This window comes from Macrobrachium rosenbergii, chromosome 49, assembly GCF_040412425.1.
Source record: "Macrobrachium rosenbergii isolate ZJJX-2024 chromosome 49, ASM4041242v1, whole genome shotgun sequence".
In the NCBI taxonomy this organism is placed as follows: Eukaryota; Metazoa; Arthropoda; class Malacostraca; order Decapoda; family Palaemonidae; genus Macrobrachium; species Macrobrachium rosenbergii.
In genome coordinates, this window is record NC_089789.1 from 7,466,964 (window position 1) to 7,494,114 (window position 27,151).

General features: G+C 35.2%; 1 protein-coding gene across 2 annotated transcripts in view; it reads left to right on the forward strand.

The window, feature by feature from the left end:
* Positions 1-378: 378 nt before the first annotated feature.
* The window catches only part of LOC136832045 (autism susceptibility gene 2 protein-like), a 115,927-nt gene continuing 89,154 nt past the window's right edge, over positions 379-27,151 (forward strand). The window contains exon 1 of one of the 2 annotated variants that reach the window (XM_067092558.1): positions 379-870. In XM_067092558.1, coding sequence (XP_066948659.1) covers positions 619-870 — 252 coding nt within the window. In that variant the 5' untranslated portion in view covers positions 379-618. The remainder of the gene's footprint in view (positions 871-27,151) is intronic. The other variant, XM_067092559.1, reaches the window with a different exon arrangement.

The following is a 27,151-nucleotide window of genomic DNA, read 5'->3' on the forward strand; positions in this document are numbered from 1 at the left end:
AACAGTACCATTGTGATATTGTTTTAATAACTGTTTTAATTAAAAAATTTCTTTTATCGTATTCGCAAAGAGGTACACCTGATAGCATATCTTGTTTATCTCCGAGTTGAGTTTTCGTGTCATGCTTAATATATTATTTATTTTCTATATTTATTGGAAGATTGCAAATGAAAATGGTCATTTGTTAAAGCTGAAATTTACGGAGATCCATCAATATTAATGAGACCGAATCATTTCCCGCGGTTTTCACTTGCTGGCAGTAAATAATGCGACAGGCTTCAGGATAAGTGAATAAGTTATGTCTCGTATCGTATGTTATGTACGATTAAAGTTAGGATAAAGGAAAGTGTAGTTGCGTGGTGGGTGTGCGCGGGAACTAGTTTGTCAGGCGGAGAGAAAGACGGTAAAGGCTGTTGGCAGGTCGGCGGCTCAGTAGTGTTGTCTCTCGCCGCCATTTGAAGGTCTTGCTCGTGTTGTGGTGTTGTTCGAGTCGCTTGTATTGATGCTTGATTAAGTGTAGATTAGTGAGTTCTTTCGTGCGCGGAGGTTATGTTTTGTGATCCTCATGTGGTGGAGAGTAGTGGGAATCAGAAGTGTGCCGCCGCGTATTCTTAAATAATGGAGGAGAAGGCGACGACGAAGAGCAGCAACCGCAGACGCCGCGAGAGAGCCCTGAAAATGAAGGCCGAGATCTCGGAGGGTGCTCTGAAGGGATCCGAGGAGGATAGCTGCGAGGAGGCCCTTCCCCTGGTGCGGACCAAGCCGCCACGCCCTCGGAAGAAGAGTCGGCCGCCCAGGGACCCGCTCTTCGAGGAGGACGTGATCGAAGGCTTCGCTTTCCTCGCCTTCAAAACCTACGAAGATCTGGAGGTGAGTGAGAGAGAGAGGCGACGAGTGAGGGACCTCATCAGCGTGGGCCTGGTCAAGTTAGGAGAGGCAGTGTGTGTTTGTGTGCGTATGTTTGTATGTATGTACGTGTGTGTATTTCTGTGCCCCGTCCGAAGCACGTCTCTACACACGCACACTTCTCCGGGTACAAAAATCCCTTTGGTGAAGACATTTTGTCGTCTTTTTTGCGTCTTTTGCTCCCCTTGCTTGCGTCGTTTGACACGAGAGTTGCAGGGCTGGGTTTGGCACCTTCTTTGTTGGACTGACCGTCGTTTAAGGCAACTTGGGTCCGCTACTGCTGCCGCTGCTTTTGCTGCTGCTGCTGCTGCTGCTGCAGCGGGGAGGAACGTGGCGATTGGGAACAATGGTCACCGCCCACATGCTACTATCGTATCTCGGTCACGGACACGCAAGGCTGATTTTCCCTTGCCCCTTCCTTGATATTGAAAAGCTTGATGTTAAAAAAGGGAATTACTGGACTTGCTTTGCTTCCAGTGTGTGGTTTTGCTTTTTTTAAGGTGTGCTCGCTCGCGAGAGCGTAGAAATCGCATGTTTGCATACGTAATAATGCAACATTTTTTTATGGAGTATCCATATAAAAACAGTACTTTACGTGATATATATACTTAATATATATACTTATAAGCCATATAATCCTATTATATATTAAAACAGTTCGTTTTTATCTAAATAGTTTTGTAAGGTATATTCTGTGGAAGTGGTCTGAAAACTTTAACATTCTGATTAATTCCCTTGTGAAACCGTTTTTAAATTTTGTCTTAATTTGCCCTAGAACGTGTATCATTTTAGTTCTTTTTGTAATTATTGTAATTTGAAATATATAACTGCTGGGTCATTTTCATATTATGGTTGCCATGTGCTCACCTACCCTGTTTTCTGTTGTGGCAACAGTATGTATTGCATGCTATACTGTATTCATCATCTGCTCATCTATTATTGAAATTTAATGCATATGACTTGTAGAGGTCTTTCTCCGGATATTTTGGTATTTTACTTTGGGATTTCATTTGGTTTCGGGTATATTATATTATTACATTAATTTTAACTGCTGTAAAATATTGGCCATTGCTCATTTCATATAGACAGTGATAATAATAATAATAATAATAATAATAATAATAATTTACATGCAAGTATGGATAGACAGTACTTTATTTTTTAAGTTAAATAGTTATTCATTCTCCTTTTTTTTTTTTTTGCCATTTCATTATGTTGTACAGTGTGCACTGTATTCTGTATGTAACCCCAGTGCTTAGTAATCTCTTATATGTTTCATTTTATAAGACCCAGAAGTAATCCCTTGCAGGGTGTTTAATTTTGTAATACCTTGTAGGATTTTTTAAAAATTCCTTTTAGGAATGTGGCCAAAGGTAGTCCTTTATATATGAGATTTACTATACTAGTGTACTGTAGTGTCAAACGTATGTACGTAATAGGGACTGTAATGGATACTTTGCTTGTAAAGAGTATTCCAGTCCAGTTTTAAAGAAAGGACCATTTTTTCAAGGTTACATGCCAATTTAAAGATACACTGCTTAGAAAATTGAAAGTATTGTTGCGAGACAGTCGATGAGTATGAACTGGCCCTGTAACAGAGATGAAATGTAATAGTTTTTGAAGGGAGATGTAACTTCAGAATGGCTACAGTAGAGAGATGGAAGGTAACTAATGATATTTTTTTAAAACAAAACTCCCAAAGTGAAACTGATATATATGCTGAGTAGAATCAGACAAATAGACAAGGACATCAGTAGCCTGGCTGTTTTGCTATAGAGAATAGTTAAGAGAGTTCGTTAGGAATAATCCAGATGAAACAGCTTGGTTCTGAAGACTTCAGAACCAAGCAGTTTCATATTGATGAGCGATGTACTGTACTTTGGATAATGCAATTAAGTGGTTGTCATGAGGGTGGATTATGTTGAATGAGGACATGGAGTGTTTAACAAGGTAAGGTATGCAAAGTAAGAGCATACCAAGAGTAGTGGAAGCCATATCAGTACAGTACTAATATTGTCTATTTTCCATGAATATAAAAATGGACAGATGTTATATAGTACATGTCAGTTAGGCCTAGGTAATTAGCTATAGGGAAAAAATGTTGTGAAGTGTGGTAGCATTTTAGAAAGATCTGTACTGTGAACTGAAATATTAAACTGGGAAGAGAGATGTGAATAAAATACTATATAGCATCTGTACTGTCAAGTGAAAATACAATAGTATAATGGTAAGCTGTGTGAAAAATAGTAAAGTTGAAGGAGCTAATTGTCAGTGAAAAGAGAGGCTGCTAAATTCTAGAAAATGTGACCAAAATTTAGTAATGGCATGAGGAAAAAAAATCATAGGCATGGTAGAACTTCTTGGGACAAGATTCATGTACAGCACTGTACACAAGTAAAATTTTGGAGATAACTACTTTTGGAAGCAGAGTGACTCCAGTTGAATATGTAGCCTAATGTACTAATGGTTTTGCAGTGGACAAGAAAAGTGAAGGAAGAAAGGTTAGTCAGTGACAGAAAAGAATATTGTTAAAAAGCCAAAGGAAGTATTTGAGTGATGAAAAGTCTCAAGAGTTTGAGTACCGTATCAGATGTATATAATGAAGTGATGGGCCCAAAGGCTAAGTTAGGCTAAGCTGTATAGGGTAATCATATATTGTATATAACATTTTGGAGGACACTCAAATGAGTTTACTGGGTGGCTGCTGAGTTTTCAGGTCCTATTAGGCAAGTTGCTTCAGGTTTGCAAGGGGACCTTTTAACTGGTTTTCTAAAATCTTGGGCTGTGCCAAGTCACTACCACGTACAGACAGGGTTTGGTGCCTTTGCTTGAAGGAGCACACTTTATTCTTTTATAAAGTTTAGTTTATTCATCGTTATATTTTATATTGAGAATAGTTTTCCACTGCCGTTTTTTCACACTGATTATGCTAGATGGCTAAGCAAATTCTTGACCTTATGGTAATTCCCATACTTTCTGCTCACTGCTGAATTGATTGTTATTTTAGGCAAACCCCTTAGATGTTATACCACAAAAAAAAAAATGGATTTTGCCTCGTGCTTCCAAGACAAACTGGCTGTGGTGCTGTCAGATTGAGATAGTTGAAAGTGGATTGTGATGCACTTTCAAAGATGTTAATCTTAAAAAGCCTTACATTACATGGTAGGTGAATATTTAAAGGTAATATTTAAACTAATGTAAGAGCATTGTAAGGGTATGTTTTGGTAGACTTGGATTACACATGGCTGAGTAATGATAGGGGAGTTTGTTTTGAAGAATTAATTGCAGATTGCAAGTTTTAAGGAATAAATTTTGGTATACAGCATAGCCTAGTCAACATGGGAGAGAATTTGGTAAAATTGTGTACAGTACTTTCATACACAATTTTACCTAATTCTCTTCCCGCGTTAGCAGTTTAACGTAAGTTGGTAGCAATTTAACCTAAGTTGGTAAAAGGTGCAAGATATGCAGGTTGGCTAGGAATATTATTAATAGCTATAGCTTGAAAATGTATAGTATCGGATAACAAAAACTCTTCGTATGCTGTGCATCAGTGTACGTGTCAGTGTTTTGGTAATGTAGGGTAGACTAATTGACAGGGAAGAAATGAGTTAGGAATATAAAGAAGGGATGCTGTTGGTATTCACATGTTAATTTAGAGGTATGCACATGGATAAACGAGTGTTTTGGAGTTTACTTAGTGTGATCATATTTCAGTTCATTCAGTATTTTTTTTATTCAACAGTATGGAACCAAGGTTTGTTTTGTTATATTACAGAATCTTGTATTTATATTTAACTGCGATAGAAGGTTTCATAGTCTATCCTATTGGCTTTGTCCATTTTTATGAATCGGAAGCGAAACTAGTTCTTTACTTCTATGCAGTATATGGTATTGTACTGTGTGTAACTTCCACTTGTGTTGCTCAAGAGATTTTATGTAACTTACAGTGTTCATTGAACAGTGTAGTTGTTGATGATAACTAGGTTTTTAAATATTTTTTTTTTTTTGGTTTATTAACCTAGTGCATATCATCATTGGAGTTTTTTTTTTATATATATTTTTCTAGTTTTAAGTTCTTTTGTACCTTACCATATTGGGTCTAAATCTTTTATGTAGGTTTTTACTCTGGAGGTAATGTTTAAAGGTACAAGTGTTGTAATAATTGACGTACTGCAGTTGTGTACTGTTTAGACTAGCAACACTGTTCTGTGTAAATATTTGTCTTAGTGAAGTGATTGATTATACTGTGCTGATTATTTCAGATTTTAAAGCTGTATTACATTTTACTGAATTTGTCTACAAAAACACTGTTCTGAATACTGGTGGCAAAACTTTTTTTTTTTTTGTATATATTAGATAGCCTATTCATTATAGTCTGTGCAAGTGACAACAGATGTGACTGTGTACTTGGAATACTGATGTAAGTGAGCAATATATATTTCAAGCATGTATTGCTTCCAGGTTTGAGACTACAAACCTGTGTTCTTATACTTTTTGTCCATAGTAAATCCTAATGTTTTGCCTAACAGCACTGACAGTTTTTAATAATTCTGTTATAATTTGGTTGATAAATTCTTTCAGGAATATTTTCGTTGCATGAACAATGTATGGTATGTCAGATGAGGCCATGTGGATGCTGTGGGGCAGGTGTGAGGGTGAACTCACTGCTCTCTTATGGATGTCTTCTATGAGATGCTCAGGATTGCAAAATGGGTTATGAAAAAGAAACAAGAATGGAGAACTGAGGGTGGTAGAGCCTAGCATTGTGGTAGAAAGCCAAATATTAGAGGGGGTAGAATTCCTTTGGTGGGGGGGGGGATGCTGCACTGTGAAGCAAGATTGAGAGGACCGTAAGAAAGAGTAGCGATGGTCTTGAAAGAAAAGCCTGCAAGTAAAATGAAAAAACTTGCGATGCATGCAGAATGCTGTAATACTTTATGCAGCAGACGTGGGTATCAGAAAAAAAGAAAAATTGTTAAAAATTTTTTAAATAGAATGATGATAATGGTGAAATATGGTTGGAGGATCATAAATTGAATGATTTAGTGGCAGTGTTACAAGGTGTCAAGCACCTGGCAAATGGGGATTTGGTAAATTGAGATGACATAAACATGAAAAGAGAAAAGGTGGGGAACAGTAAATGAGAAAGAGGAGTGGACTTGGAAATAAAGCTGAAGACCTGTAGAGCCCCAGGAAATCATGAATGAAGGGCATAGATAATGGAGTGTATACAGCAGAAGGGAGTGGAGTGAACCAATTTCATGCCTCACCCCCATAAAAGGGGAAGCTGATATAAACCTAAAAATGTTTTTCATCAGAATATGTTGGAAGGCTTATTTCCTAAGTTTACTTTGATCCTAAATTGTAAAGGGAAAAAAATTTGTCATTCAAGCTGGGATTTCTTAAAAATCTTAAACTTTTTATGAATTTACTCTTCAGTTCTCTTAGAAACTTAACCTAGTAGTATTCATTATTAAAATTTACATACTGAAATAGAAGTACCTAATGTCTGTAATCCAGAAATTTTGGATGATAAAAAAATTTTAAGTACCTCACAGAGTGAAAAGAACATAATTATCTGTTAGAGCTCTTTAAAAAAAATTTTTTTTAAACATCATAACGGCATTATCACTGTGAAATTACCATTGCTTGGTGTACCTGTTGAATATGGTATTTTGATATGTTGCTGTCATTTCACCCAGGGGTTTTTTTGAGTGTCGAGTCAAGGAAATGCCTCTTCATATTAAGAAGTAAGGTTGATGAGGATGACTGTTAAGATTTTATGCCTCTCCCACAAAACTGCTGGGGTGGGTAACAAGGTCTATGCCTTGACCATATCTGGAGTAAGGTGGTAGTTGGAGAAAGGTACAGACTAGAAATTTGGTAGCACCAAGTTTTGGTAGAGGGCCAGGCATTAGAGAAATGGAATTACCCTGGGGGGGGAACACTGCATTGTGAAGCAGGTATTGAGAGGACTGTAAGAAAAAGGTGGTAACAGTCTAGATGAAATGGAGATTGCAAAACTCAGGGTTAAGAAAGAAAATCCCAAGTTAATTGTAAAACCAAAGAAAGAATGGACAACATGAAAGGTATTGGAGACCACTTTGTGGAGGGGCTGATAGATATACAGTACTGTATATTAGTTACGGTGTTTTGGGATCATGCTACTGATATAGTCCCATCGATGGTGGAGGGAGAAGAGATATTTCAAGTTGAGACCAGTTTTTCAATCAAGGTCAGATAACTAAATTTTTGCTTTGAGGAAAGCAAATGATGAAAAAATGCAAGATTGGTTTTTATTACTGTATAAGCAGTTATGAATGGGATAGCCATAGGGAGGTAAATGTCCTTGACAAATTTTACTAAATTGTTGAATCTCCACTCTCAAGATTAGCCTAAAGGTGATAGAAGAAGATAGAAATTAAAAGAGGTTCCACCTGAAGGCTGACCAAAACTATGCAGAGATGGGGAAGAAAATTCATAATGGACTTGGTATGTCAGTCAAACTGAAGATGAATTTGAGTTGTTAGAAATAAATTTAATGAATAAAAATTAAGAATGGGAAATAGGGAGACATTAATTATACTTTAAACATTTTGTTTTAATGAATTACTATAGTTTGTATATAAGAGTAATGATAAGTGTGGAAATTTGTGTATTATATAAAGACTACAAATCATAGGAGTCAGTTCATCTGCTAAATCCCCAGGAGTAGCGGTGAAGTAGTGTCCCTGTGAAACCTTGTAAGGAAACAAGTATTCTGTTGTCTTTGAAAGCAGTAAATAGCCTATACATGTACGAGGAGTCCAGTGAATGTTTTCATTTAGCCAATGGTGGTTCCACTGTTATCATGTTGTCTCGGATGAATTAGATGACATACATGCCGAAGATATGATAAAATAAAAAAAAAAGTTGAGTAAAACTGGGTAGAACTCACTTGTTTGAAATATATATATATATATATATATATATATATAGAGAGAGAGAGAGTTTTTTTTTTTTTTATCAACAAGGCTTCCAATTACAGTATGCTAGCATGAGAGGTACAGCCATTGAAATATAAATGTGGAGTACTGTTAGGTGGCATTGATGTCTTGACTGGATTTGCCTCATATTTTGCTTGAGTGTTGCTTTTTGTAGTTTGCTTTTGAATAAGGCATAAGTGCATCAAAGAGACAATTAGGCTACACTGCCTTAAGTTCCTTTTTGGTAGTCAGAGTTAATGAATAAAAGTAGTGAACACTACTACTTTTTGTGGACTTAGTCTGTTCACCTCATTTTATAAACATTACTGTTAGAAGCTTCAACTTCAGTTGGTTTTATAGACTTGTCTGTACCAGCTGTAATGGAATGGAGGACAGTACAGTATATAATTTAATTTTGTGTCACTTAAGCACCTTGAAACATTTAACAGTATCCTGCAATGTTTTGTACCAACAGTGTAACGTTGCTCTGCCAGAATGGTTTGTTTTCCATATCTTCCATCCATTCCAATAGAATGTGTATAGTAGTATTAGTAATTTAACTCAAATGGTGCTGGGAATGCTTTAAGCTACTTATTGATACAATGCTGTTTTAGTTAGTAGTTCTTTGTAATGGTCACATCTGCTGTATGAGGGGCCAGTTAAATTTTAATGCTTATGTTATGGACAAGCAAACATCTTCAAATGTTAATGTGTGTATGATTGGTGGCTATTTTCTGTGATTTGGTGTGTTGTTTCTGTAAGTCACTGTTGATGTAGACCCTGAGCTTGGGGTTCTGCCATGAGAAGTTTTAAAGTTTACCAAACTTCACAGTGAATAGCCTCTGATATGGTAATGCTTGTAAATTTACAGGCTTAAATATTTCTTATGTTGATGAAAATTATTTTTGTAGGGGTGTGATGTCTGGAGTTAATATAATTGGTTGAGCTATCTATGATTAGATACTTGGTTAGTTTGTCTTTTGGGTTATGTAGATAATCTGAGCACTGTAGGTCAAACATGAAGTTAGGACATGCTAGATATAGAGTAAACTGAAATTTAAAATTTTCTGTGTATTGTAGCTGCATTCATGACTGGAACTCTCACTCGTTAAACATCTTTCACATATAGTATGATATTAATCTTTAGTGCTGTAGTAAAAGGAGAAACAAAATTATGGTCGAGGGTTGCAATGACCAGATTTTTAAGATGGTTGCTGATCTTTAGGAAAGATTTAAACTGTTTTGAATAATGGCTATGTAATGTTTTGATCTGTAAAGAATGCTATATTTATTAACTGCAGCATGTGCTTGTTGGATTCACCATGTCATTTGACTTCAGACAAACCAGGCCTTTTCGAATGATGCAGCATGTTGATTTTTAGCAGAGCAGCAGCTAGGACTTTTCCTTATTCTAGTAAACCTTATTGTTTGGAAATGTTAGATATTGGAACTAGAAAATGATCTAGTTTGAAAGCAAAAATAGATCCAACAAGAGGAAAATTTTCAGGTAAGCAGTATGCTTACATGCAAGTTTCTGATCCGCTCTCCAGTCTCTTCACCACGCTACAGAGGTTTTGGGGGCTTGGGAAGCCTCAAGTGTTGTTTTAAGGTAAAATTCCTATTGAGGCATGCACAGTGACCTTTGTAGGTATTCTGTTGACAAATCAGTGGACCAGTTGCATCTCAAGTGAATAAGTTGGCTCAAATATTTTGCATTGTATGGAAAAATGATGGATGTCAGGAAGATTCCAGTGAAGTTCTGTGAATATTTCATGAGTTCTTGTTGCATTGTGTTGGTTGTGGAAACAATGTTCTTTGTTTATTGGTGTTCTTATTCCTTGGAGATGGTAACCATTTTCTTGTTGTTTAATAAAATTTTAATTTTAGCTATTGTCTTCAGGTCTGTGGCATAATGTGTTTGGTACTATCTTATAGTGATTCAGTTGGTTAACACACTTGATTCTTTTATAAAGAGCCAGTGATGTAGGATGTCTCCCAGTCTGTTATTGGACACTGTGATTCAGTCAGGTGCATGATGAAGAGACATATTAGCTTGAAGTTCAGAGAGTTAGACTGAAAATTGTGAAGTCCTAGTACTCAAAACTTTGAGGCCAGTCAGAAGAACAGCATACCTAGTACAGTATTTTATATGAACTTCCAAGAAGTTTTGGTGTGTATTGCCTGAACAATGGCAAAGTCTTCTGAAGTTCCCTTTAATACAGAAGTGTTTTTAGGTTTGGTATGTTTCAGTTATGAGAAGCTTGTTTAATTTCTTTCAGAGGGTGAATGTCTTATAATAGCAAAGGAATCAACTTGAAATTAAAGATGTCAGATCTTAATGAGACTATGCTCTACAGATCTGGTAAGTGTTCCAGTGCTATGTACTTTTGGTCATGCACACATCAAGAGAAGATTAGGGAGCCCTTGTATATGTGTTTTATCATGTAGCCTATGTGGCACTCTCCAGAAGGTGTACTTTATTAGGAATGGGAAACTCGGCTTTGGCTTATGTATGAAGCCCTTGGAGTGTTCTGTTTATGGGGGGAGGTTGTAATCCTATTACTGACAAGAGGACTATCATGTTAATATCTTTGCTGGAGAATTTAATCTTGGAAATTTTTTTGTATTAGGATTTCAGCAGCTTTGACTAATTAAGGAAAGCGTTGTGATTGTAATTTCCAAAGTTGAAATGGCCAAAATTTCAGTTGTGCTTTGGACATGTAGTTTGGGTTACCTGAATGAGTACTTTGTTACACTTGGTAGGCAAGTTGAAATGTGGTAATTGCATGTCCTGTAGTGGCCTGGATGATAACATATCTGTGCATAATTTTTTTTTCACTCTTCTGCTCCCTTTATTAACTGGACCCATATTAGAGATTGTTCCTGGATTGTCTTTGTTGTTTTGATATGGGAATATTCCTTCTATTGTAATACCTTGACTGTTTAAAGCATATGCCTGAATAAATTATTGTTGGGTACTTTCCTGCTGTTTTTGTACTATATTTTGTACCATATTTTGAAGTTATCAGTTGGATATTGCAGCATCACCTTAATTTGCTTTTTTTAATATTGTGTGCCATGAGTAAATTTGCGGTAAATGTGGGCTGTTACAGATGATGTACAAACTGTCCTCTTTTCCCTTTTCATATATTTTATGATATACAGTAAAGAGGGGTTGTGGTTGGAGATAGAAGTGTTTAGTGGGAGTAACAATAGAAACTGGACAGAATGTGCAGATGATGATGTTATATATAGTAGAACATTACAATATAGAATGTAGGACTCAATTCTAAGAAAAACAGTACAATATATAATTGTAAGAAAAATAAATAATGAAGAAACAGTAAGCACAAATGGATTATAGTAGATGGAAAAGGGGATAAAGTATTCAATACAGATGCTTTGGAGTTGGAATTTTGTGAAAAACTAAAAATGCAAACTATATAATCTGCAGGCTGAATAATATAGTTTATAAGTTTATTCTGTGTGCTCTCTCTTGCTCTATGGATATTGGTCATGTTCAGACAGTGAAAATTTCTCAAAAAGACTTTGTTGGTTTTACAGTAAAGGTTTGAGAAGAATATTAGTAGCCAGATGGCAGGATATTTAGGTTTATAAGTCAATAATAAGGGAAGATGGAGATGGCTAAGACATGTACTTCACATCACCCTGGAAAGAGTACTGTAGTGTGTGTGTATGGGAGTACAGTATCAGTTAAGTTCTCAGGCACCAGTAGCTGGAAGACCAAGACCTGCTTGGGTGAGAATGATTAGATGGGAGACTGAAGATTTGGGGAAAAGAGAGTACAGGAAAGATATGAGTAGCAGAATTTCACTGAGGTCTTTGTGTTGCATGATGTTTGTTTGAGGTGATGATGGTAATGATTCCTTGAAAAGATAGGAATGTTATTTATTACAATATCCTGTCTTCGTTGCTTTCTGTAACTAATCCAGACAGAGTGGGGAAGCAGGAGTTCATTACTTGTGGTCCTTCCCAGTGTAATTAGATTCATCCCCCACCCCCCTAATTGTTAATTGGAATGTTCTCTTAATTGTCATTTTGAACACCTGTATTTGTTAAAACAAACTAATTGTACAGTGGAGGTTTTTGTGGTTTAGGAACAGGTTAAGCTCAGAAGTATTTGGGGAGGAGCATGTGCTAATGAATAGCAGTACCTAACAGGTGGCTTATTGTAATAAGGGCTAATTTTGTAGGAAACACTAGAGCTAGTTTTGTTTAAACATGATACAGGTGTGAAATCACATTTCCAAAGTACTTATAACTAGGTAAGCTCTTCATAATACCAGTATACTGACATCAAGATGACTGGAATTTGCAGTGGTCTAAGGATAAAACTATTTGTGAGATGCCAGGAAATAGCTCAAGTAATCCAGAGTTGTTTAAAATGGTTGTGGTTGAGGGTACAGATATTTGGTATTTGTGTTGTCTGAAGTAAAGTCATGTACCTGACAGTGAAAAAAAAAAAAAAAAACTGCCATCTTTCGTTTCTAAAATTTGATTTTTATTTTACATCCCTTAAGCCTTTCAGACGAAGAGAAATCCAGTTTTGAAAATTTTAACTTTATGGAAGCCTGTTTTCCTTTCCCTTTATTACAGTACTATTGTAATGTCACTTTCTAGCTCATGGTTATATGTAGAGGCAACATGGTGTGCCTGTGATGTTTCGGAGGAGTTTGGTAATTTTTTGTTGTCTTCCCATTTATATGTTGCAGTATTTTTAAGTGATTTTGTCATTTTAGTGTAGACTAGCCCACATGAGTATACAATTTTGACATAATAATGACAGTATGAAGTGCCCAGGTGTTGAAAATAAAGGTGTAGCTCTGTTATATGGTAGATTAGTTCAGTCATGCCACAGAAAACCTCTAAAGGTACTGTTAGTTAAGATAGTAGTGACTTATATTTATTTTATGACTTATGTAAATGTGAACTTTTTATTTTATGGCTGGAGTATGTAACGTTACAGGAAGTGAATATTTTTATACCTTTGTTTAATGTATGAAAAACACCAAGACAGGCTAGGTTAATACTCAAGAGTAATTTATTGGGGTTTTCATATTCAAGAAGGGCATGTTTTAGTTTATTATTATAAACCAAAGGTATGCAGTACTGTACAAAACTTGATATCTGTGAACCACCAAAGTTGAAGGATTTCAAGTTGCAACAGTTTGAATGATGTATGGTAGCATAAATATCCCTTTAGTCATTCTTTACTATTTGAAACCATAGGCATGTATTTGGCCATTTTTTAAGACATTTTTCAAGGTATAGTAAAGTAAACAGTGACCTCAGAAATTATTCCTTTGACACTACTCTTGAATTTGACCCTACTCTTGAATAGTTATTTTTTTCTGTACTTCACTATTCATTGAAATTAATCATTTGACTCTATTCCTGAATAGTTATTTTTTTCTATACTTCAGTATTCCTTGAAATGAATTTACCTTCTAATTAAAACAGTATTGGTTTGCCCCATTTTGTTAATGCATATTCGCATTCCTGGAAAGACCTCTTGACCAGATTTTACTGTAAAATTCCCTTTGGCACCTGAAAGATTCAGCTGTGATGCTATAGTAGTTTGAACTTGTTCTGGTAATACTTCTTTAGATACTGCTGTCCAACATGCTTTATGCTGTTGAAGTATGAATTTTCACCATCAGGTACAGTGTTGCCATTTTGGATATTTAGTGTAGTTTTAGTAACAAAGGTGTTTACCAATTACTAGTGTCAGAGTTTTATTACTAAATGTAACAGTTGTAGCTTGTTCTTGACTTAACCCTGATGTGTATACTTTACTCTTTTGAGTTGTGCATTAAGTACTGTAAATTGAATTATTAAACCACCTCAGCAGTTAGTTAAACTATAAGGAGTATTGTACAGGAGGTGCCAGTTCCCTACTGATTCAGAACCAATGCACCCCAGACGAGCATAGGTTAAGAGACAAAGACATTGGGTTCATGAGTATTTGGTGGTCAAAACAATTTAGGCAGATTCTTTAGAGAATGTTGATTTAAAAGTTACAGAAAATATTGTATTTATGCACAATAATTGCATCAAGAGAAATGTTACAAAGATCCAAAACCTTCAAATACAAGGAAACACCAATAAAGTGACATAGCAAGCTCTTTGGCTGCTCTCGACTCTGTGCCAGTAGGCCAGTTGTAATTTGTTTTTCCAAAAGATAGTTTTTGATGTAGTTTGTGATAATTTAAATGTAACATATGTTAATGGGGTAGTTCATGATAGTGAAGGTTATCCTCTCTTATTCCTTGTTTGCTTGTCATTTTGTGTTGCTCATTCAGTAGTGATCAACTCAAAATCCATTGTTTTCTCAGTGTTTCCACTTCTTTTTAAATATTGCAGGTCTACCACCTAATATCTGAAGGATTTCCAAACAGTTTAGTATTGTTGCAGAGTAGAAAAGTAAATTTGATTGCCTTTACACTAGTCTAAGTACAGTAGAGAAGGCAAATTCTTCAGAAAAGGACAGCCTACTCATTTGATATCCAATTGAGATTGAAATGACTGTAGAAATGGTGAAACATTATTTATTGTCCCCACCACAGAATTGGAACACTTTCTATATCGTAATCACATTTGATTGCAATTGCATATATGTTGTTTAAGACTATTTCCTTCAAGATTAGGTTAACAGTTACAGTACTCTGCTCCCAAATGTCAGTATTTGAGCCACTAAACATGCAACCGAGATTTTAAGCAACCCCTGGTGAGGGAATAGAATTCTTTGTAGCTGATGTACTTACGCTGATAAAAAAAAAAAAAAACTCAAGGCATACTTACAGAACTTTTGTAGGGCTTAAACAGCTACTTTACTGAAAATTGAGTGGGATCTTGATGCATAAATTTAGTCAAGGCCAATAGGAGTGATAACACTGACTAATTTTTTCACAAATTCATGAAAACATCCAAAAATGAAAGATGGTATAGGTCCACTCGAAGCAAATGCCTTGCTTATCACTGCTGATAAAATATGCCAGTTCATATCAGTAGTGTTCATTTTATTCAGCTCATCAAAATAAATGATTGAATACCTTTTTTCTTTTACTTTTATGACAGATAACCTTTCTTACACTTAATGATATTTAAAATTTTCAGAATGATGATAAAAGAAATTTTTTTTAGAGGTCATTTTACCTTTGGCCCAGGTCACTTGTGTTATAGAGAATATTATGTTGAAGGTTAGAGCAAATTTTCTACCTCCTCAACACTGATATTGATCAAAATGTTAAAAAAATTCCTGTTATACTGGAGTAAGATTGATTCAGTACACTATGAATTTTGAAGAATGTGCCAAGGAAAAGGCAAAGGTGGTGTTTATGATGGAACTATACAAGAAAACGGAGGGATTATACCATATAATTATGGATCTTCAGTGTTGGGTACCTCAGCAATCGCATGCTAATTGGAAAACAAAATAAAGTGTGGACTGGACACTTGGGAAAACTTGTTCTGGTAAACTTTGTACTCTGAAGTAACTGATGTCACAAGAGATGCTTAAGATTGCAGAATGTAGATTAAGGTTTTTATGCCCGAAATTTGAGCCTAGGTGGAGAGATGGAGGAGGAACAGTGTCATGGCGGAATGTAGGTCTTAGAAGAGGTATAATTTTTTGTTACCTTATGACACTGGATTGTGAAGGTTTTGAAGGACTGAGAAAGATGAAGTACAAAGCAGTTGTTCGACTGCAGTAAATTAAAGTGTACCGTTAGTATACAGGGCTAAAACTTTTAGTCCATGCATGTGACCATTACTGCTCTATGCAGCTGAACCATATTTGCTGACAAAGAAAATGTATGAGATTTTTTTAAACAGTGTGATTACCAGATGCTAAGATTTGTGGTTGGAGTGCAATAGGTAAATCCTGTAACAAATGAGGAAAATACTGGGAAGTTTGGTGTTCTGCTGCTGGATTTCAGACTAAGATGGTTTACTGTAGACCTGATGAGGAAGGATGATGAATATAATAGTAGGAAAGTACAGTTGTATGTGTTGAAAATATTTAGGAAGGACTGGTGAATATTTGGCTAAGGCGTAGAAGTAAACTTGAGCCAAATAGAAGAGTGGAGAGAGAACTTATTTCACATGTAACACTATATGAAAAAACACTCGAGGAATATAGATGACATCAAAATAATATAACCTAAATACCTTAATCCCTGTATCCAGAAATCAAGGGGTCTTAATTATGTGATTGTAAAATTAAATAAAATTCGCAGGTTTTTTTTTTAAAGCAAATTTGGTATGTATTTGGGAGGGAAATGTGCCGTACTTTAAATATTCTAAACAGCTAAAAGTGTATCAGCTTACATGATCTTGATTACTAGTTGGCTGCAATAAAATACCATTCTGAAAGCAGTATCAGCTTGAATTCTTGTATTGCAGCCTTGAAATTACACAGCAAGGACACAGCCACTATAAGAAAGATTATTTTAAAATTGTAGTAGCATTTATCCGTCTTCGCTATATCAACATGACACAGGTTAGGAGATAGCCTCTGGACCTGAGGTCCCCTGTCTTATCAAAAGTTTTTATATTACATTATCTCTTGTTTTTATCCTTCTGCTCAGGCACTAAAGCATATTTAAATGGAGATCCCAAAATTCTATAAAATTTACAGCCTCAAAAACTCAGGCTGAATATTTTTTTAATGAAAAGCACAAACTGAACTATATTCTGGGTTGTTAATTACTCTTGAGAATTCACAGGATGCTTTACCACACTTAACCTGCCTGAAGGTCAGTAATCCAGAGATTGCTTAATTTTAGTTATTGTAGCATAAATGCTACCAAGCATTGGATTTTAATCCCTATTTTTAGTTTTTCCTCAACTGTCACTTCCTTTAGGGTTGAAATTTAGACCCCTGCCTTATTTTTTCAAGTGCTAGGTGACAGTACTTGAATACTTAAGATTGAAGTTTGGTCATCCCAAAATTTATATTAATACTTAAGATTGAAGTTAGGTCATCCCAAAATTTATATGATGCTTGCTGCTCTGCCATTATGTTCATCAAGATTTCTTGGGCTTCATTTGTATACACAAGAAAGTCTCACTAATCAATTTTGCAGTGATTTGTTTCTCTTTGGTGTAGGATATGCTGCAATGGCCAGGGAAAAATTCAGTTTATTTTACCTGGGGTACTGTACAGATGGTCTGTAGTTAATACTGTACTGTTAGGAAATAAATATACCACCATGGAAAATTTATTTTCCGTAGATATGTTTTAGAAGCCCTTCAAAATTAACTTTAAAGTCCTTATGTATAACAGGTTTCATTCCACAAATTCTATGCAGCTGTTATAAATTTTGAAGTATTTTGGGTCCCTTATGTAAACATTAAGGAAATGACGATGCTGATAAAGTGGCCAAATCAAATAGTATATATCTGATCCTGTTGGCGAGATTTTATGTTCTCCTAGACCCATCACCTATCATATATTAATCAGCCTTTGAGGATTAATGAACTTAATAATAACAAACAATTAAAATCCACTATTGGGTTGTGATGATATTCCAAAAAGTGACATATTAATAAATTATCCCATCTTTAAATTGCTCATACATTTTCATTTTTTGTTGAATAACCCAATGACCAAACCCCAGAGTGCAGAGAATGCAAAACAAAAGTTTTATGTATGATTCTTGTTACCTGAGGCTTTGGCCAACAATAATAAAGTTGTTAGATATTTAAGGAGCTTTAATGTAATGTATTAAATATATATAAAGTGAAGATGTACCCATTGGGTTATTGTCCCGATAGTGATAGTAATCCTGATAAGATGATTCAGTGACCTGGGGTCTGTCTAATGTCCCACAGGGTATTGTATTCGGACCTTTGTGGTACTTCATCATTGTTAGTGGTGATACTGTACAGTATTCCTTAAGAGTAAAACTTCCGTAGTGAAGGTGGTACAGTTCTGTTGCATTTTTTGTCCTCTTCTGCCACTTGACCAACATAGGCAAAAGTGTGGGGATGTGAAATGGCTTTAGTAAAACTGTAGCAAGTTAGTCAGGCTTATGTCATCTGTCCTTAGTGTTCACTATGAATTGATAACACGGTATATAAGTGGTTTAATGATCTTTCAAGTGTTTGATTGGTCTTAATATTATCTTTTTACTTTAATCTGAAAGCTAGGTAATGCTTTCAGTATGGAAGGTGTGAGAGAATAATCTGTTTCTGATTGTTTTCACTGCAAGGTTTGGAATAGTATTTTTAGTGTTATTGGTATCACAGGACTTCTGTCTAACAGTTGGGCTACTCTTGAGTTGAAACTATTGCTGGATATTTTCCAGCTTGGTTGTCATCTATCAGGTTTTTTCAGCAGGGGACTTCAGTCACTTCATGCCTGTCCCTTATGAAAATAGGCGTGTTACTTGTTTTGTGAAACTTCTTGGTGCAGCATTTTGTAGATATTTATATAGGTATATCAGTATTGTATAATATTCGGGTAATTATTTTTTGTATAGTCATCATTACCTCAAACACTGTGACATAAAGGGTCTTTGTAAGGTAAAACCTTATAAGCAAATAACTTTTTGTACTTTTGTTTTGGTCCTATTGATAGATGCCTTGCCTTGCCTTTGGTTTAGTATGTTTCATCCATTCCATTCATTATACTATGTGTTGCCTCATTTCAGCCATGTCTTCCCCAGAGTCTTACTTCTGCAGTGGAACATTTTGGTGATTGTTTGAGCAATACCCTGTAATGACAAAGGAAATATTCTAATAATAATGATAATAAAATTTCTTTGCATGTAAGACTGTGTGAAGGTCGATAAATATGTTTGGGATTTCTGAAGATATTAAATGTATATAATCACTGTAAAAAGAGAAGTTAGGGAAAAGACTGGCTTTGACGGAGGAAAGCAGTAGGATAAAAAAAAATACCGTTATTGTCATGAGTGTAGTAATACTACAGATGGTAATAAAGAGACCCTATATAAACTGGTAAAGGGATTTGAAAATGCGGTATTTGTAAGAGCACAGAGTTTCAACTGAATTTGAGAGAGAGAAAATAAAAGGTTTAGTTGCGGTGCATATTATGAAGTAAGAAGGGGTCTAAAGGAGGGAATTGTTAGCATTGGAGTTTGTAGTCGAAGGTAGCATACATGGAGAAAATTTGATCTTTATGGCCATGAGGTGGTAAAGTTATTAAAAAGTATGAAAATAGATCTAGAAAGTGCAAGATAGAGTGAAAGAGTTGTTGAAATGGGAGGATCCTGATATTTGGGATCCAGGAAGCGAACGTTGACAGTACAAGGTGTAATTGACTTGGTTTTTGTATGGGATGAAGTGCACTCTTCAAGCCTCCAGTGAAGGTCAGTATTAAAGTGGTAAATGTTATGGAAATGAATAAATGTTCTGCACACAGGGTTCATCCGTTATTCAGTAGTTAAAGGTGATTGTGTATGATTGTTTTCACTATCTCTATCTTGGCATCACCTATATATATATATATATATATATATATATATATATATATATATATATATATATATATATATAATCTATATATCCCACACACACACACATATATATATATATATATATATATATATATATATATATATATATATATATATATATATATATATATATATATATATATAATCTTCACTCACATTTATATATATATATTTATATATATATATATATATATATATATATATATATATATATATATATATATATATAAATATATTTATATATAGTTTGAATATATAGGTCCTTTTATATAATATATATATATATATATATATATATATATATATATATATATATATATATATATATATATATATATATATATATATATATATATATATAATCTTCACTCACATTTAATAAAAGAACTCAGTTTTAAAGACCTCGTTTCAGCAGTGCTGCTCAGATCAGCAAAGCATTTGTCTTCGCAAATTTATACGATTCCCTGGTGTCTCATTGTGCTTTTGAGAATGGAGGGTAAAACGAGACTTGAATGATTCAACTGGCTTTGCTGCGAATAGCATCCTCCGTAAATCTCGTAATTGCGGAAGCTGCTGGGTACGAAAATCGCTTGGGGATTGGTGACGCTTTCCCGGGGAAAGTGGCAATTAATTTGAGAAGTCTCTATTTGATTTTTCATTTTATTGAAGTTTGTGGACTGTAATTCTTCAGCTTGGGAACGGTTATTTATTATTGACGTGAATGGAGGGCACTCGACGTTTTTATAAGGATATAAAGATCGTTTCAGGCCCTTTACGTACGTCGTATAAATGGCCCTTCCCGTTCCGTTAAGAGATCTCCCAAAAATAGCATCCCGATTCTCTCGTTCTGCCATGTTTACGTTTTCGCGTACATCGACCTTAAGGAAACACCTTTGCAGATGCTCTCTCACACATAGAGACACGTGTATACGCCGTTGCGTACGTGTGGTTTTGAAGGGTGTTGATGGATGATGGATGGCAGCAGAGACGGGACGAAGAGCAGCAGCAGCAGAAGCAGCAGCACCAACAGAGGTGTTGTGAGAGATAGGATATGCACAGCTCACCTAGGTGGCATCACTGTGGCGCTGGCGGATGGATATCGACCGTTGGGTAAGAGAAGCTCATCGAGATCGTTGCCGCATCTCTCTCTCTCTCTCTCTCTCTCTCTCTCTCTCTCTCTCTCTCTCTCTCTCTCTCTCTCTCTCTCTCTCTCTCGAGCAACGAGCTTGGAAAAAAATTGTGGAATTGCCTCAAAAGGCAATAAATGATTTACTCTTTAATCGTGATTTACTTTTTCGAGCCATTTCGCAAATCACTTGGCCATGTGCTTTTGCCAGTGATAATAATAATAATAATATTATTATTATTATTATTATTATTATTATTATTATTGTAACTTCAGATCCAGAAATTCCAGCCAACCTTGACATTCTCAAGGTCTGTTGTTCTTGCTTGGGCTCCCACCCACCCAGTCGACCCAGCTGTAAGAACACGGCATAGGGATGGTTGTGCAACCTCATCCCCCAGATGTGCTTAAAACCAGAAAGGTGTACTCTTGGCGCCATCCTCTGTAAAGGGAAAATATCAAGTTATCTAAGTAATAATACTTATTTATCGTTTATTTTCCATACAGTATATATATAGCCAGTGAAATATAACTGCAGAATTTTTTATTTTTAAAATCTTTAAATGTTATGTATCTGGAATGTCAGTACACATTCCTCAGCTGACGTTGAAGTTCCAAGGCTGATGGGTGCGTACTTACGGGGTACAAAAGTACCGTTAGTTATAAAAATGCTTTAGTTTTAGGAGGGAAGAAAATTGTAAATAAAGTTGTTGAATGTAAACTGAGATCTGGGATATTGTGATCTGCCAGTTACCAGGTTTAGTAGCGTGTGGTTATTAACAGGGAAGCGATTTAAATCGAGGCACTAGGGCCTTTTATCTCCATTATTATTATTATTATTATTATTATTATTATTATTATTATTATTATTATTATTACTCATAAAGATATCATAATAGCATGTCACTAAAATGGTGAAGAATTCCAGTGGTGTAAATGTAAATATATATACAAACGTGAGCTTTTGAGAACCTGCTAGATTCTCCTCAGTTATTATTATTATTATTATTATTATTATTATTGTTATTATTATTATTATTATTGTATTCCACGCGACCTTGGTACTTTTTATTCCCTTGTGTCACGTATCATCCATCTTAGAGATGCCAATATTTATAAAAAAAAATTATGCCAGTTTATTTCCATATAAACTACTCTCCAGCCTTGACCAGTATCATAATCTTCTGCTTCTTGGGACCTTAAGTATTTAGTTTAATGCAGGACAAAAGTTTGTACACAGTCTGACGCCGTTATTCGTAACTTTGTGTTTCATGGATTCTTAGGCATTATTACGTTGTGTTTCATGGATTCTTAGGTATTATTAATTTAGTGTTGAAGGACACAAAGTTTGTACACATTTTGTCGCCATTTTCGTCCAGAAGGTTTATTTTGCAGACTGACCAGAAAGAAGTGGTTTCTTGATGGACGGTGCCTGCAAGACTTAATCTCCTCTTTATCTCGGCTTATAAACTTGAACTTTAGATCCGTCATGACTGTCCCAGCACAGCTGATGTGGGAGTTCGGATGTTTTTATTTGGCTTACTGCGCTTTATATTCTTAAATTACTTTTTTTTTATATCAAACTTATTTCACTGTATTTTATTTTTTTCTTTGCTTTGTTTAATGTGAACAAATTTGCCAGATATATTTCTTGTCTTTTGTTTTTAACTTTGTGATAATTCTGAAATAAACATTGGTCTGGACTTGAATATCTTAGGACTTATTTTAAATCGGAAACGTGGTGATGAAAGTTCATGCCAGTCGGTGTTGAAAATTGATTTCATTTTTAACTTATCCATCCCATTTTTGGGAAAAGACAACTTCGGCAATGGTTTATTTGATGGTTTAGACCAGTGGTTCACAACCTTTTATTACCCATGGACCCCTTTTCCTCTTATTTTTTTTTTTTTTTTTTGGTGGACCCCATTCCACGAAAAAAAAAGAAGTTTATTCTGTTTTTCACTAATAAAAACGTAAAGGCATTGTATCAGCAATTAAAGAAGTAAATAATTGTGCATTGTTTTGAAGGAAAAGTAATTTAATGCAAATAAACTTATTTAAGTTAAAGTCTTTAGAGCATTTATGTTCACTAGTAAATAATTCATAATAAACTATTTTAAGATAAGTGACGAATTAAGGAAAACAAACAGATTTATTCAATGAGATCCTGTGGTTGATGCTGCTCAGCGAGTTTTTTTCTATTCAGCTCAACTGTATTGGTATCAATGATAGTCGAAGATCACCCTTTTTCACAATGAGTCTATTACGAGCTTTTGATAATAAATGAAAAAACACGATTAAATCCTGATTCAGCCAAGAAAGATGATGGAAAAGCTATAACTTAGAGCTGTGCTTTATCCCAGAGTAGTGGGTGCTTTTTAGCGGTGTCATTTCTTGTCCATATATTCCTGTAAAGAAAAGTCTACATCGGCAGCATTAACTTCAAAAGGAATTGCCACCCAAGCTGGTATATCCATCATGAGTAGGTCACTTAACCGAGCTTGCATATTTTCGCGCACATTTTCCAAATATTCATCATACAGTGCAAGGTCATCATCGTGCAAATTGCTGCTAATCGAGGCCAAGCAAGGAAACCGTTGAAATGCACGACGTCTGATATTAATTTTGTACAGCTGTAGGTATTTCAGAAAAGCAGTAGTAGCACCTTTACTGGATATGAGATCAGAATTTTTTCCTTGGAAGTGTTTATTAAGTAAATTGATTTTTTCAGATATATCTGTTAGGTAAAATACATCACATTTAGTTGCAAGCAGCTGTTCTCCAAAGTGCAATAAAACGATGGAGACAATTCCCCTTTGATGGCCACCACACCTCAGTATGCATTACAAGGCACTCGAACTCTTCTCCATTTTCTCCGTAGAATTCACGAAAGTGGCGATCTCGAAGAGAATTTTATTTAATTTGGTTAACCACTTTTATCACAACACTAAGGCCATCATACAGACGTCCGCCCAATTGCTTTGCAACTAAGTGTTGACGGTGTATCACAGTGTATGCAAAATACTTCGCGGACAACCCTTTTCAAGAGAGTAATAAAACCTTTGTATCTGCCAGTCATGGATGGTGCACCATCAGTAGCACATGCAGTTATATTTTTTGGGTGGAATAATGCTTTCCGTAAAATAAGTAACAACTTCATTAAAAATTGTTTCACCTTTTGTCTGTCTTAAGTCTTCTGGCAAAGAGCATTTCCTTGACCATCTATAAATCTCACATATGCTAATAGAATAACTTCATTATCTCTTAGGTAGATTCATCAAGTTGAAGGGCAAACTGTTTTACTTGCAAATTAGCCATTACTCTCAAATATCAAGACAAAAGCCTCACATCATTGTCCTTTTGTGTTAGTCATTCATAACTAGAGTTAGGATGAAAAATCTGAAGGAAATATGGTTTGAATCCAACTCTGAACTTTATGACACACAAAAACTGCATTCCAGGCCAAGCAAGGCATACTCTCTTCACCCATAGGTTTATGAATTCCAAGGGAGATTAGTGGGACAACAAGGGCTACAGCAAATGCACCTTTTTGGTTCTGAGCCCCTTCAACCCTCAAGGTAAAATAGATAGATTATTATCCTTCTCTGATGATGTCAGTGTGGGAGAGAGGGGGATTGGGGGCAGTTAGATGTTTATCATGAAAACAAACATCTAAGGTCGCTGCCTGCTACCTGAGAAAAGATGGGTGATTTTCACCTCCGTTTGTTCTTGCTACTGTAAAATGTCAATTATTTTTCTTCTATTTGACTGCCACAAAAATTCAAAGCTACATGGATATTTCTATTTAGTATTTTGATTTGGCGTAGATTACTGTAGAAATTCCATTCTCAGTGATAACAACTGTTGTGAAGTAGAATTGCTCCGTGGACCACTAAAATATCACCGTGGACCCGCAATTCCTTATTTTTTGTGTGGACCCCAGGGTGAGACGTGTATATATATACATATGTGTGTGTATGTATGTATATATATATATATATATATATATATATATATATATATATATATATATATATATATATATATATATATATATATATATATATATTGTAACAGATTCTTAAAAATGTTGTGCTATATGAATGTGAAATTTTCAGCCCTGGGAGCCATGTATATATTCACCCAACTATCAACTGTGGAAGAATAAAGTTTTAGCATTTCAGATTGTTGGGCTATAGATATTTTTTGTCATTTCTTGGTACGGTATCTGTTACATTAAGCCTCTTCTCAAAACGTTTTATTTCTGCTTCAGCAGCATTATGAGCCTCATGAATGTATTGTGGCTATTTGCTACATAATGGCTACTAGGCCAGGGGCGTTGAGGAAAAAATTATGCCCTTGAGGTGCCAATTTTGAGTGCTCAGATTAGTGAAGACAGCCCCGAAAATGGTTTTGATTTTTGAACTTGTTCCTGTTGATATTTTTTGTCCTTGGTCTGCTTGACCATAAGGCACGTTATTTTTGTACTTCATACCTTAAGAGTTATAGAATATTTGTTGACTCTCTCTACCAGCTTTGTTAGCAAAGGACATGAGAGTTGCTTGTATTGTTTTTCACGGACTGCATGCATCCTCCCGCATGATTCGCTGGACTTTTTTTTTTTTTTTTTTTTTTTGCTTGTTCCTTATCCTTTGATAGGGACTGGTTTATCGATCTGAAGCATAAACAGTCCAGAACGCTGGCGATGCAATTTTTATTACCGGTACATCGTGAGACATAATGAAGTATGTGTATTATAAATGTATAGTGAATCTAAGAGTCCTTTTATGAAAACCAGCAAAACTGGCATAATATTGATAAGCTGCTCTTTTACCATTGTTAAATGGTAGCGTGTGGTACTTGTTTATCCTGTTTATTTATTTATTTTTTAACTTTTGTACTGACCGAAGCGTATGTATTGCCCAAGGGGCTTTGAATATTTAAGGAGGATAAGATTAATGCCACAAATGATTTATCAATTTTGGTTGGATTACTTCTGTTTATCATTAGTCTTTAGAACAGAATGATTGAAATATGATTTTGTCTTTAAATCGTAGCTTAATACTTTTTAGAATTATTTTTTGAGTGTTGAGGCTTATAATTACTTGTTGTTTATGTATGTTACGGTAGTTTCTAAGTTGTTACACATACCATGTGCAGTTATTTACTTTGTTCTGGGAATGATAAGTAGGTAATATGGTATCGTTGCATTTTCCCCTTAATTGGACACATGAAGATTATGTTTTAAGACTATGTATCTGTATATTATGTATGGATTGTATCAGTATATTATGTGTGGATAACATACGTGTAACACTGCAGCAGTTCGTTCTTGTTTAGTTTGCTTGAATTTTGTGTGAACCCTCTAGTGCTCCGGTGTGTGTGTGTGTGCAGGTGTTTCACAAGTGTGAGAGACTGTTTTCAATTAGCCTCATATTTTTGCTAAGTTGCTAAGGTGTCCATTTCTATAAATATGCTTTTCGCACCATGTTCTAAGTTTTTTTTTCATGCAATGTGTGTCCAGTGTTGTAATATTTAACACCTAGAGACGTCTTCCCCAAATGACGGATTTGTGACTCTTTAAATTTGTTTCCGTTAATGAGTAACCTGTCACTTTCGTCTTCCTGATGGGCGACTGAGCTAGGCAGTGTTGTTGTACACGCAACACCTGGCGCCTCAGGTGTTTCATAGGTGTGGAGTTCATTTCGGTTTTTCTTTGTAATTGGCGATTGACTGCTTCTCTTAACAATACAGAATTGAATATATGTGCTCTCTCTCTCTTTGTTGAGTTTTGACTGAGTTCGGAGTATATTTGAGATTGAATCATCACTATAATTGATGGGTTTTTTAATGTGACAAACTTGTATGGTCATATTACATTTAATAAAGCAATAAGTAAATTTCAGAGCCATATGTCAGAATGCGGTGCATTTTGGAAATATCTTGACATTTACTGTTGGTGTTTAGGATCATGGTTTTTCTGCAATATATATATATATATATATATATATATATATATATATATATATATATATATATATATATATATATATATATATATATATATGTATGTATGTTTGTTTGTAAATTTTTTTATAAAGCAGCGCATGTTCACTTTGAACGTGCTGCAGCCTTACTTCCTTTAAAAGATTTACCTGTATTTAGCTCCATATTCTCTTTTTGTTGCAGGTGAGCAATAAAGCAGTTATTCTGGAACTATGAAAGTTACATTTAAAGAGAGACTGGGATTTTAAACGCTATATCCAAGGTAAGTGCCGGGTAATTATTGTTGACATGCCACAGGGGTTTTCCTATTGCGACTTCAATCTTGCTGTCGTTACGCGAATTGTCATATTTTTTAATTTTTTTTTATCGTTGGTGCGTGAGGAAGTGTCGCCAGTACTGACAAATTAACCCCACTTGATGAAAAAGAATATAATTGTCTATACAAGAACGGAAGTGATAGACTCCTTTAACACACACACACAGATTATGTCGAAGCGCGCAAACTCTCCTCCTCCCATCCCTCAGAATAACTTCAAAGAGCACTGACGGAAGAAGTGCTCGTAGAAAGATACAGCAAAACCACCTACCAGTAGTGGGTGTGCTATCACGGGCCGTTGGTTAAACGGACTTATTTTATCCTG